Below are 13,984 nucleotides of genomic sequence, written 5' to 3' on the forward strand. Positions count from 1 at the left end.
CACAAAATTTGACACCTACTGTATACTTTTTGAGGGATCAGAAAGATCAAAAATACTGCAACTTACTTGCATGTTTGCATTTTAACAGTTGCTTTCCACAAGGAAACGTTCTTACTGCCAGCAGGAGTGATGGAAGCAGTGAGTGTATTCTAAAGTATATAGTTTGTTTTCAGCCAATACTAGAAGGATTTCAGTATTCAGTAGAGATCTCAAATATTTTTCATGTTCAGTCTCTCTTTAGATCAAACAAAAGCAGGAGCTTTTCTTCTCTGGAAAGTGAGACTAAGTTATATGGGTATAACCTCCCGTTCCCTTACTCTGGGTGGCTTTGTTGGACTCAGGAAACATTGCTGTTCAACTCTTAATGCTAGAATGAGCGACCAGTGCATCTGATGCTTTTATTAGGTCTCTGTACACGAAAAGATGAGTTCCCACACTTAGGAAGATCAGGGAATTTACTAGACAAGGTTTAGTCCGGCATCCTGCCATGTTTGTGGCTACGAGTTGCCTATAGTACCAGTTCAGACTCTTTAACGTCTTCAGGAGAGATGGGAATGAATGTGGTGCATAGCTGGAACAGACCTTTCTGTTTCACCTCTCCCAAAGGAAGGAGAAAAAAATAACATTTTGAAAAGCAAAGCACTGAAACTCCACAAACCAAAGTATAAAATGCTAGTTCAGATGCTGCCACCTTTTATGTTTTCTCCATTGCCATTGTTGCTTCCTAACATAAGAAGTAGAGATTCTTGACAGAAGAGACTATGTTTCTCCTGGGGTTCACTGCTGCTCCTGAGTTTTCATTGGTGTCCTGTCTTTTCATCCCCACCATCATTCCTTCTTCACTTCTTTTGTGCTTGTGCCACAAATCACCTCTCCAGGTGTCTGTGGTAAGCAGCCAAGCCACCAGTGAATGGACTGGGTAGAACTCGCTGCCGCTGAGAGGAGGGGCAGAGGGGTGGCTCAGGGCTGTGTAGGCTGAGCACGATACAGTAATTGGATTCTGAACTGCACAAAGCTGAATCATAGGAGTAGCAGATGATGTTTTACAGAAAATGTTATGTGCTAAGCAGGAGGGAACATACACATAAATCTAGTTTGGGGATTATTTTTTCCCTAGAGAAAGGACTTAAAAAAATTTATAACTATGTTTCATACTGCATTAGGCTGATCGAGACATTGCCTTCTTGGGAAAAATTGAGCTGAAGAAAGCATATACCTACTTCCAATAAAAATGCCATTGGTGAAGAAAACTTGAGCAGCTCATATCATAACTTCTTACATTATGATAAGATAGCAAATATCTCATTAGCAGAGTCAGAAATTTTTAAGACATTATTTTGAGAGGCTTAAAATTTTCAGACTTAATCTCTGAATAATGAGGGAAAGCATGTATGTGATATTAGTGGAAACACTGCAAAGAACCTGTGGAGGCTTTCCCATTGCACTTAATTTTCACTGATCTGCTCACTGCCTGCTTTTCCATTAAATTGTTAGTACACTTACAGTTGTTACAAATCTAACTGCACAGTAGGATCCTGTGGCAAACAACAAACTTTCAGATTGTTTAAATGCGCTACTCTGCAACCTAAGGCATGTGTATTTTGTATCAGACTGTTTTCTAGAATCTCTGTGAATCAGTGTTTATGAACAGGAGGCATGCATTTCTTTTAAAGGAATGAATTTAAAGAAATTCTTGATAAGATAGGAAATGGGACTCTTAACTGTGACGGATATGCCCTGAAAAACTTAGAGTGATCAGATTACATTATTAATCTAATAATTTTTCTTATTTGATTAATCTAATGAGTGTTCTGTAAGAAATAGATTCTACCAATCTGTTTTGACTAAGCATAGAATTCTTGTACCTATTTTTGCTCTGTTGCATAAAATAGAGATATGTATTGGAACCTCAGGAAAGCAGTAAGTAACAATTGCTCAAAATACTTAAAGAATGCAATTTTTAAAGTTTTCTGTTTTGTGGTTTCCAACACACTTGCCTGTTGCCACGATGTCAAAAAGTCTAGCAAATTTGTGCTACCACTTTTTAAAAGTATAAAATCTACTGCTGTTGGTTTAATATTATTCACAGTACTTACAAGTATATCTTCTTTAAAATGCCATTTTATTAGTTTAAGGGACCATTCACATCTATAAAATATTTTTATTTTATAGGTCTTTTATCTTTTGGAGTAAAAGAATCTGCATGGGTGAATAAAATTTTCACTGCCATTAACATCTTAGTCCTACTCTTCGTTATGATTTCTGGTTTTGTGAAAGGAGATGCTGACAACTGGAAAATAAGTGAAGAATATCTCATAAACCTGACTGCAGTAACAGAGTAATGCTTTTTTAAAAAATCAATTTACTTGCTCACAGTCCAAGCAATTTTCTGTTATACTTGCTTTAGTAGTATTGCAGGTAATATATCAATTAATAGCTCTGTTGCTGGGAATGATAAACTTTTTATTCCCTTAAAAATAGAGGGTTTATTTTCTTGTTTGTAGTTTCCTTTAAAAATCATCTTATTTCAATCCCGTTGTCTGTAACCATTTGAGCGGTTACTGGCTTCTTATCCTTAAGCCATGTATTAACTGCAGTATGTGAGTACAACAGCAAAAGTTGCCTACACTGTTATTAACAATTTTTGCCACAAACTGCAAAGTAAGGTGATAGTTAATTGATTCAGGTATTATTCCATTTACTGTTATTTTTGTCTTTATTACAAGCTTTGACATAAAAATGTCTTCTCGAGCAGTTTTGTAAAGCAGAACTGTCTTGACAAGAGCACTGTAATGTGTTTCCAGAGTGGTAGGGGAGCAGGATGCATGGTTTTGTCCTACCAATAATAAAAAAAATAAGTAATTTTTCAGCTGTATTTTTGTTCTTTATAGGAATTGCTCGTCCTATGAGAATGTGACAAGTATGTATGGGAGTGGTGGCTTTATGCCATATGGTTTCACAGGAACATTGGCTGGTGCTGCAACCTGTTTTTATGCTTTTGTAGGATTTGACTGCATTGCAACAACTGGTATAGTATTTATATCTGTGTGTATATATGTATAACTATATATGTGTAACATGTTTTCTTTGTAAAAAAACCCCACATGATCAGCATAACAATCTGTCAACTGCTCTTCTGCTTTCTCCTAAACCTCCTTCAGTCCATGTGGAATGAGTCTGAGTTCATTTCTGAATGGGGCTATCTTTCTGGGAGGAAGAAGGAGATTTTACTTATTTTATTTCTGTTCTAAAGAAATTAATTGTTGCTTTCTAAGTCTGGGAGGTGATTAGTATACATTTTTTTCTGCCCAAATCATGTTAACCACCTGGTCATTTTTACAGTTCTCTGAAATGAGGTATCTCTCCTAAAGGCTGGCTTGTATATGGGTGATAGGGAATGAGTATATTGAACTTCCAAACTGTAGGTAAATAACTAGAAATTATGGGCTTTGAGTAGTCTAAATATAGAATGTGTTTTATGTCCTTTAGTTTACCTCTATTTTTAAATGCTGTTCTTGGCAATAAAATACTGAGTTTTGTTCTGTGTCACTGAGCCTATTTTATACAGATTTTTAAAACTTCTATTAACACATATGATTCCCATAGCTTAGTTTAACACATTATTTGTCTTTGATGTTATCTTTGAAAGCTGAAGGTGGAAATGAGTAAGAAGTTTTGGTGGGGCATTTTTTTCCCCTTTTTTCAGGAGAAGAGGTCAAGAATCCTCAGAAAGCCATACCCATAGGAATTGTGGTGTCCCTGCTTGTCTGCTTCATGGCCTATTTTGGGGTTTCGGCTGCATTGACACTTATGATGCCATACTATCTACTAGACGAGAAAAGTCCTCTGCCAGTAGCATTTGAATATGTTGGATGGGGTCCTGCAAAATACGTTGTAGCAGTGGGATCCCTCTGTGCTTTGTCTACAAGGTAAAGACGCTGAAATACTAATTTTATTGGGAAAAGCTGATGGATAATATATGATTTAAACTTATGTTCTTGTTAATTTTGAAGGCTTACTTCATGCAAAGGGTTATCCATAAGTATTATAAGCATGTTTTAGACTTGAGCAGGTCTTGATCACAGTAGGTAATTCAATTTAAATTCCTTTTTTAAACTGTACTGTTATTGAACTTTACCTCTTTTGCTTATTACCCAAAATATTTTTTATTAAAATATGTATTTTCAGACATATGACCTGCAAGTTATTATTAACTGATAAAATAAACCTCACCCATTTTGTCCTTTCTTGCTCTTCACTCCCAATGACTCAGCAGTTTTATGGGCATTGTGTATTTGCAGGCAAAATTGAAGAGATGATTAACTAACTCCACTCCTCATCTCCGTTGCCTGTCTCTGTTTTCCTCCAGTAGCCAGTCTGTCTTCTGACATCATCCCTTCCTGTGGTTTCTGTGTGGGTATTTGAGATGTAGATTATAGCTGTGAAAATATTATAATTTATTCCCCTTTGTGAAACTGTGGATATAATCTTATCGTGTTACGTTGATTAAAAGGATCAGGGAGGGTATGAGGTATATGTCCATATATGTTCATATATGTTACATCCCAATTGTAATGTGGTACAAACACTTTCATAGAATAGAAAATGGCTTGGTACTTGAATTCAGGGATAGAAAAATGCTGATGCCAATATTCTCTGTGAGCTTATGTAGGGTAAGGAGTCATTTACATGAACTTATGGTAAGAATACTGGATGCCTTTGTGGAAGGGAAAACGACATGCCGGTTGAGGCACTAACAGTACTCTGAGATGATCCTTTAAGCATTAGCATGAAGAAGATGAGCACACTGCCTGTGGACAATGTTTTAAAGGAAAGGAATATTTTGATGTAGGAGAGGACAGAAAAAAACCATACTTCCAGCAAGACATTAAAAGAATTGTAGGACTGACTAAAGAATGTCATAGTTACACAGTTCATTCTGGGATTAGAGTTATTTTCTATCTAGTTGTCGCAGCCCCCTCATTTTGGAGGGTTTTAATGAATGCTTCCTCTATATTGATAAATAGTACAAGTGATATATAAGCAAAAACTAGATTAAAGAAACTAATCTTGGAAAACAAAATTAACTGAGGTGGTAAAACACTTTTTCAGAAATTTGAACTGTTAGTCTCTTTTTCCAGTGTATTCTGAAGAATTATATTTACTTATATGGAGAGGTTAATCTTTCAGTTTGTTGACAGATATCAGTTTAGAACAAAAAAACTATTTCATATTCCTCATTTTAGAGGCATAATTAAGAAAAAAATTGGGATTATTGCTTTTGGTCCATATAGTTGTGTCTGTTATGTCATGAACTTGTTTCCCCAGGGTAAAGATGCTTGTTAATATTTCCATTATTTGTGTCAACGTACTTAAAAAGGCGTAGGATAAGTGAATTTTACAAAGCTACAACAGCAAAAAATTTAGCGGTGGATTTTAACAGTATCCTTATTTGAAAAATCAATTGTCACCCTGCTTCAGGAAACATTCTTTTTTGGAAGGGACATTCATACATCAAGATCAGTTCATGTGCAATGAAACATCTCTCATGTGTGCCTAACCTTAACGCTTGTGTCTCACGAGCATTACTGGAGGTACTTAGCATCTGTGGTATGTAAAACCTGTGCCTTCTGTAAGTGATATAGTCGATTCTCTAAAGTAAGAAAGGCAACCATTCACCTGGTTAAAAACTAGTGTGCTTGCTGCAGAGGTTATACTGGCTGTGATTTTGCCTTTTGTCTTTTCAGTGTTTTGGGGTTTCTTAATTACAATTACTTTGCTTTGAGGGAAAGAAACCACTTAATTTAAGAAATATGTTTAAAAAGAGCTTTGAGTTATCAACGGTTTAAAAGCTTTCTGTGTTCTGCTAATAACAAATCTAAATTAATTAGCTTTACTTCTTAAAAAAAAAAACCCAAACACAAAACCCCAACCAATCTTAATGAGACTTGGCTAGAGGTGCTTTAATGGAAAGAAGTAATGTGCCCAAGTATAACTGTATGGTGCTTACTTTGAATTACTGTTAATCAGCAGCCTCACATGGAAATATAGAGTGTAAGAGATGCTGCTAATGCTTTTTGATTTGCTGCTGCTGACTGACAGACCTTCTCCAGGAATACTAAAGCTTAATCGCATACTTAGTGTGACCTGGAACATGTTTCTGGTCCACTAATACCCAAGAACTACAGTGATGACAAGAGTTATTTTGCTAATCTGAATTCCCTCTGATGAAGCAATTCCATTACCTTAATCAATTAAAAAAAAAAAAAAAAAGTAATCAACTTTACAAGGAAAAAGAAATTTCTATTTGTGTCTGATCTGTACTATCTTGGGCTATGGGCTTTCTGGTTTTGTCTTACAATCATAAGTTTTGTTTCTATACATGCCATTAATTAACATTGTTTATCTTGTCCATGATACAACTCTGCATGAACTGTGTTTGCCATGTTGCATGTGTTTGCTTTTTACTCAGTCTTCTTGGATCCATTTTCCCAATGCCACGTGTAATCTATGCTATGGCGAAGGATGGGTTGCTTTTCAAATGTCTAGCTCAAATCAGTTCCAAAACGAAGACCCCACTAGTTGCTACTCTATCGTCCGGTGCAGTAGCAGGTGAGACTAAGAGTTGATCCATGTAAAGAAAGGTGCACTGCTAAACACGTTGCATATATGGAAATAAACCACTGTTGTGCAGCTTTGATTTGCTTTGGACTGAAATGATCAATCTGATTGTCGCCAGGTAAAGTAGGCTACCAGTAAAACTTTTCTCTGCACAGATTTTGTATTTATTGGTTAATCTCAAGTGCTTTCAGAGCCTAGGTTCAAAATAAACATCAACCCAAAACCAAGAATATCAGTCAACCAAACAAAAAACCAAGAGCAGCAATACAGAGCCTATACCAAAACTATACCTAAACCCATTAACTCTTCCAAGCTTTCTTTTTGTGTAGTTGGGTTTACCAGTAAAGCATTGTGCTTTTAATAACCTGTATTTGAACTATACATTTTTCTGTTCTAGTCTTCTCGGCTCTATGTTCCCTTTGCCCCGAATTCTGTTTGCCATGGCACGCGATGGTTTACTCTTTAGTTTTCTTGCCAAAGTGAGTAAGAGGCAGGCACCAGTTTCTGCCACCTTGACAGCAGGGGTCATCTCTGGTAAGCTCTCAAAGCCCATGTTACTTAAAGCTGAGATTTAAACACCTTATGCACGTGCATGGTACTTCATATTTTTGAAAAGGGCTGCTTGTTAACTTCCCTTGCATGTACAATGGGAATAAAATTACTGAGTTAATCAAAGGGTGTGAGAACTCCAGATCATGCCAATCATGGTGGTGGTGATGTCCTTAATATCACAGAATTTAAAATTATTTTATTTATTTGTTAATTTCTAATATTGGCCCCTTATCTGGTGAATAAGCTTGTTACTTAATCTGGGTCCCTTAGACTGATGCTCTACTTTATAGGGTTTCCTTGTCTGATGTACACCTTTATATTTATCACATCTGTAATGGGGGAAAATAAATTTCATGGGTTTTATTATGAGTCATGAGAAAAAAAAATCTACATTTGAAGCAGGATCAACGTTTGAGTAAAATATAGAGATTTTTTTAAAATTTCTTTCTAAAGAAAATGATCCTGGTTTTGTGTAGGCTTACCAGACTGCGGTTGATGGGTATGTGTGTGTGTTGGCAGGGTTACGTGTGGATGCACACATACATATACACATACATGCCCACACATATTTTAGCAAAACAGCATTTTGGGAGCTGTTTCCAACTCTTAATGTTTCACAAAGAGAAACTGTTAACGTACAATTTTTCACTTTTGTCCATACTTCTTGCAGAGGTACGTGTAGCTATGCCCAAATTTCATTGTCATTTCAGTGGAATGTCTTAAATTACCCAGGAAAACTGGAAGCTCTAGAAGTATTTAACTCAAAGGCAAATAAATAAGTCTTAAAAGTAATTCAGATATAAAATACATGCCTTACAATATTTAGCAACGTTGGCTCAAATTGGTATCAGGTAAGAGGTACAGAACTGAGACTAAAATATTATTATTATTTAGTCAGGGTCATCCTCAGATGCCACAAGACTAGAACTACTGACACCATGCACTTGACATGTGGGAAGGCACAGTCATTGTCCGAATACTTCCCACATGAAGCATTATTATCAGTTCCTTTTTCTTCGGTCAGTACAAATAAATTGCTTAGAATTACTTTCATTGTTTTTACTTTCTATTGTTTGAGTTTATGATATTGACATATTCCCCTATAACAATTTGAAAGTGCAGTTATGTGGGATGAAATGAACAAATTTATCGGAAATCACAGTAATGGTGAGGAGAAAGAAAACTGTATTACCCAGCTGGTAAACTGACTGATAGAGTTAAACAGCCCTGACTACAGCTATGCAGCAGCCATCACTTGTGCTGCTTTTAGACAGTTTGGGGGATTTGGTGTGTCAACAATTCACCTGAAGACAGCTTTGTCTGCTGCTGGAGAAGAAGTAATTTCTTCTTCTGTTTTCAAAAAGATGCGTATTTGGTAACTTATAGTCATAAATAGTTTTGCCAGAATAGTTACAGATGTATGCAACAGCTTGTATTATCTGACTTTTCTATTCATTGGTAGCATGGATAGTTTCGTAGCTTTAAGAAACATTAAGGAGATTAGATGTTCGGCCCCTTTATTAAAGTTATCAGGCCAAGAATACAGCTGAGGCAATTGCCACGTTCCTACTGTGACTTACCTTTTCACAGGTGGTAATCGCGATTGTGAAACCCTGCACATAGCAAAATTGTTTGGTGTCAGTCCAAGGTTTCACTGTAAATTGATCTCCTGTTGTTTCTTGGAGCAGAGTTAAGGGAGGTGAAAAAACAATACCATGTCTTTTATCCTCTTAGTCAGAAACTTAGAGACATTTTTCAGTTTGGTTCTAATGTAAAAGATATTCTGGGCTACAAAGTAGCCTTTTGAAGCTAGGATTAAAAATTAAATATAGCTACTGTACATGAGGTTATAGTAGGCTCTGTTCTCCCTCAGCTTTGCTTACCCATGCTCTTTTGAGCATGCAAAGTAGCAAAGTATTCAGGAATCTAACCTGTAAATGACAACTTGGATTTAGGAACATCCACTGTCATTGAAGAAAACAGGATGGTCTTCCTTCCTTCATTGGAAAAGGAGATCACAGATGAAATGAAGCTTCTGTAACACAGCAGTCTTGTTTTCAGAAAATTACATTTTGCTTTCTCCTTCAGGATCAAATACCAGCAGAATGTGTGTTTGTGCACTTATACACCTATCTGCAAATATATTAACAAACACGTAACATGAATATTATATATAAGTATTTCTGAACATAGAAAAAATTGTGTGTGCATATACATACAGTGTATAAAGGCTACATTTACTCATTTCTTTTGATGTTGAGATTCCTGATGATTCAAAAGATTAAGTATGTTTAAATTCTTTCTGCGTCTCAATAATGTTCATAAAATACAAGTATTATAAAAGGTTCTTTAATAACATATATTTCAAATCAATTAATATTAGCCTTTCATTTAGTGATGGCTTGTGCTAATTTCTTTATAAGCTATGTATCTCTATGTTCAAACAGCATAGACAAAAAAAGACATTCCAGAATCTCCAAAAGAACGTGGTATTAGCTTTTATAAACACAAAGACTGCTATAACTGCTCTCAGTATCATGGAAGTTTCTGCCTCCGATTTCAGTGATCTTAGGAATATTAATTCTTGTGAGATTTTACTGGTCTTTCTTGAAGGCCACTTGAACTTAAATTCTTTTTAGTAAGAGAATGAATTTAAAAACACCCACAAAACTATTTTTATTTGAGACTACTCTGAAAGTCCTCTTTACATAGACCTCTTTCTTAGCTCAGCAGGAATTTTGCATACTGCTGACTTGCTGGGTCAGATCATTTTTGCTAAGTTTTGCAGTGAGATCCATCCCCTCAGCTTTGGTCAGATTCTGTTGCAGGACCTGAACCTTATTCTATAAAAATGGATTTTAATGTGGCCCAAATTCAGCAAGCCATGTGTGCAAATACTTATGTCCAGATGAGTCCAATATCAATTGCTTGATTCTGCAGCATGACTGTATGGCTCATCAGTGCATATCTATACAAATGAAATTCCCAAATGTAGGCAATTAGGTTTGGGAATCTTGGTGGTGACTTCAAAGATGTGTTTTTAAGGATTACCATGATTTTACTTATATTGCTGTCAGTAAAACAATTTAAAGTTACACTGCAGACATTTTAAAATCTTAGGTTTTAATATATCTTAATATTAATCTTAGCAATTATGGTTGGACTCAATGATCTTACAGGTCTTTTCCAACCTAAATGATTCTTTGATCCTATGTCAGTCTCATACAAATTTTGCATTTCCTTTTCTTCTCTTTTTTAGCTATAATGGCATTTCTGTTTGACCTAAAGGCTTTAGTGGACATGATGTCTATTGGTACACTTCTTGCTTATTCACTTGTGGCAACCTGTGTCCTCATTCTTAGGTGAGTGAGAAACCTTTGTATTCTACTGTTTGATTTTCTGTTATCAGTATATAAACAGAAGTGACATTTACAGGGTACATTTTTTGCTAGACAGGTAAATGGTTAAGATTAGCTGTATGTATATAGATGATTACTAAGATCACCAAAGAAAACAATGATATATTGTCATATCAGTATAACAGTTAGTCAAGTCAAAGCTTCATGTGAACTCTAGACACCATTTATTTCCCAGCAGATGTATTGGTTTAAGCATTAGTCTCAAAAGTACTAGATGTAAGCTTGCGTGCAAAATTCAACGAATGGTATTTTGAGAAGAATACAGTCTATGCTGTCCATCAGGCCCATTACGTTGTGGGGGCTACATGCGAAAGGTATAGATGTTCTAGATAGTTCACAGGGTGGACAAGTTCAGATAATTTCTTTGTTTTACCCTACTCAGAAATGTAAGACCAGACAAGTGTTTCAGGATGTGGTTGTCCTAAAAGACAATGCAAATATTATCTCTCAATGAGTGAGATTATAAATACTTGTCAGTAAAATTCTGATACCTGTTCTGTTTGTAAAGCTATGGAATAATATTGATACATTGGTAGCTACAGCTCACCTTATTATGTATTCATACATACTGACTTAAAAAGGTCAATCTTTATTACTTAAGCCTAAGTAATTAACTTTTAAATGTACAACATCTTGAAGTCAGCTCAAGTTCATTGTTACAGTAATTTACACTTTAAAAGAGAAGACTATTTTATCCCGTAGTGACTTACATAACATATGTATTTCTAAAAATACGCTTAAATTCTAACAAAGCAGATGTAAAATTTCATTTTATGCCAGTTAGGAGGCCTCTTACAGTATGGGAAGCAAGTCAGAAAGAAGCTCCCCTGCCATTTCCCTGCCGTTGATCACCAGACCCTGTCGTCCTTTCTTTTTGTACGAGACTGGTCATTTATCTGACCCACTGACGCATTCATGTAGCTTATACAAAACTGCCCCCAAAAAATCTCCAAACAAACCCAGCAAAAAAAGTGAGTTGCCACTGTTTGTTTATATATGATAGGGATTAATGATATATGCTGTTGCAGTGCAGTCATAGATTGGAAATTCTCACTGTCTACTGCAAAGAATTTAAATGCATTCCTAGAGTCATATTGCTTCAGATCCCAAAGTAAGCTTATTTTTTTATTATCTTGTTTGTTCTATGCATAGGTACCAACCCAGTTTAATCTATGAGCAACCAAAATATTCTCCAGAAAAAGCAGCTTTGGCTGCATCTGAAAAGGCATCTGCAGTAAGTGAATCACAGATAAATATGATACAAGAAAATCACTTCAGTCTTCAGGCCCTGATTAATCCATCCAGTTTACCCACTGAGCAGACTGCAACTACTGTTAACTTTTTAGTGGGTCTTTTAGGTAAGTATTCAACTGTGCAAACTCATATAATGCATTAACATAAATAATTGAAGTGTATTAAAGACAAAATTAAAAATCTAGTGATAACATGCCTTCTTTCAGTCATAATGTCATTCTTCAGAATGCTTTTATACTTCTTGATGGATCTAATCTGTAGTCTAGTATCTTTTCCTTTAATTAAACATGTTCATGATAACATTTCATACTGAAGGCCTGCTACCATCCTTCTTAAAAGTCACTTCCTCTTCAATGCAGAGATTAAGTCACCTCTTTCCGATTTCCATCATTTTGTTTTTCACACAGCTTGCTTGGTTTGTGGCTTGAGTGTCCTCACTACATACGGGATTCATTTTATTGCTAACTTGGAGCCCTGGAGTGTTGGCCTTCTTGCTGTGTTGGTGGCGTCCTTCATAGTTACCATTCTCCTCATCCAAAGGCAGCCTCAGAACCAGCAGAAAGTGGCCTTTATGGTGAATAACATATTCTCTATGTTATTCTCTAATGAGAGGTTTGGATGGATTTAACAAGTGGGAGAGGGGCAGAGAGAGAGAAGAGAGATGGTCCTTTTTCAGGCAGTCTTTCATTACTGCACTGCCACTATTGCGGGTTTTTTGGTGAAGGTAGGGGTAGCAGATGGTCATGGCTGATGTGCAGTCCAGTCCAGGTCTTCTCAGGACAAGAGAGGGTTTTACAGACCACAGATTGAATGCGTGACACGCACGGCTGCAGAAAAGGGCTATACCACTGCTATTGGTGTGACAGCTGCTGTTACAACTAGTGGATCTGACAGCACCGATCTTCTAGGTATTCCTTTAGGCGCAGCCTCAAAGTGCACCTTGCTGAGACCCAAGTAATTTTAGACTTAAATTTAAGCACTTGGAAACCAGAAACCAGTTCAGAAACCGATCAATGTAAACCGATTAAAATGTTAAACTTGTCCGTGTTGTGTACAATGCTTTGGATCACAGTGCAGTTTGTACCTCCCAAAGTATCATGCTTTCATTATAGGCTTTCACTTATGTTCAGAGATGAGTTTTTTACTGGTGTATTTAATGGAAATAATGATGAAGGTCAAGGAATCTGGTGGCGTTGCGGGGTGGTGGTGGTATTTCAGAAAGAAAGGATATATAAATATATTTTCAGCTGTAGATACAGGAATACATTAGTATTAGTTCAGCACAAACTGGAAAGTTTTTCTACACAACCTTAGAGAATAAATATTAAACATAATGTATTTAAAATTTTTAAGATATGTAGAAATGGGTGGTTAAACCCAGTGAAAAAGAAAATTTCAGTGTATTCCAATAAAAAAAAAATCAATTCTTTTTCAATTATTAGATGTGTCACCTTTAGTTTGTGTTGTGTGACGGAAGTGTGACATGCAAGAAATTGTGTTTAATATAAAGGTATTAAATATTTCCTTTTAGGTTCCACTATTGCCATTTTTGCCATCATTCAGTATCCTGGTAAATATTTACTTGATGGTACAATTAAGTGGAGACACTTGGATCAGATTTAGCTTCTGGATGGCACTTGGTAGGTACTTCTGTACATTTCAGTCACTTACGTTAGGACTCATGAATCCCATCTTCGAACGTTTCATTCTCTTCATTGAAATACTTGAAAAAAAGCCTGTGTTCTAATAAAAGTCGGTTGATATTTCTGATGAAAGCAAGAGCATGCTTCAGAAGCAGTATTTACATGCAGTCAAAATTGTAAATGCAGTTTTGAGGTAATATGAAGAATAAAAGATATTGGACATCCAATAAGTCACAATTATTTTTTTTTCCTACTAAGTATAGCTAAAATTGTGCAGAAACCTATTTGTAACAGGTTTCTTCTCCATATATCAGTCATTCTCCCTTAAGATATGGAAAATCGTGTTGATTTCATCTAGACATAAATTTGACACGGTAGTTTTCATGAGCTATTAGAGCATTTAATTATGCAAAAAATATTTGGAATTGGAATTTCCATAGAAACAGGGAAGAGCTGAGGCATGAGCTGATTCAGATACCTGAAGAAGAAACTTGT

General features: G+C 35.9%; 1 protein-coding gene across 5 annotated transcripts in view; it reads left to right on the forward strand.

Moving 5' to 3' along the window:
* Nucleotides 1–13,984, forward strand: part of SLC7A2 (solute carrier family 7 member 2) — a 58,793-nt gene that overhangs the window by 38,823 nt on the left and 5,986 nt on the right. For 4 of the 5 annotated variants that reach the window (XM_027789969.2, XM_055795290.1, XM_055795287.1 and 1 more), the window contains 8 exons: nt 2,173–2,338; nt 2,892–3,028; nt 3,707–3,929; nt 6,473–6,612; nt 10,433–10,535; nt 11,745–11,950; nt 12,254–12,420; nt 13,378–13,486. In XM_027789969.2, the coding sequence (XP_027645770.1) occupies nt 2,173–2,338; nt 2,892–3,028; nt 3,707–3,929; nt 6,473–6,612; nt 10,433–10,535; nt 11,745–11,950; nt 12,254–12,420; nt 13,378–13,486 (1,251 nt within the window). Of the gene's footprint in view, nt 1–2,172; nt 2,339–2,891; nt 3,029–3,706; nt 3,930–6,472; nt 6,613–7,018; nt 7,156–10,432; nt 10,536–11,744; nt 11,951–12,253; nt 12,421–13,377; nt 13,487–13,984 lie in introns of all 5 variants that reach the window. The other variant, XM_055795288.1, reaches the window with a different exon arrangement.

The sequence above is a fragment of the Falco peregrinus genome, chromosome 2 (assembly GCF_023634155.1).
Source record: "Falco peregrinus isolate bFalPer1 chromosome 2, bFalPer1.pri, whole genome shotgun sequence".
NCBI lineage: Eukaryota > Metazoa > Chordata > Aves > Falconiformes > Falconidae > Falco > Falco peregrinus.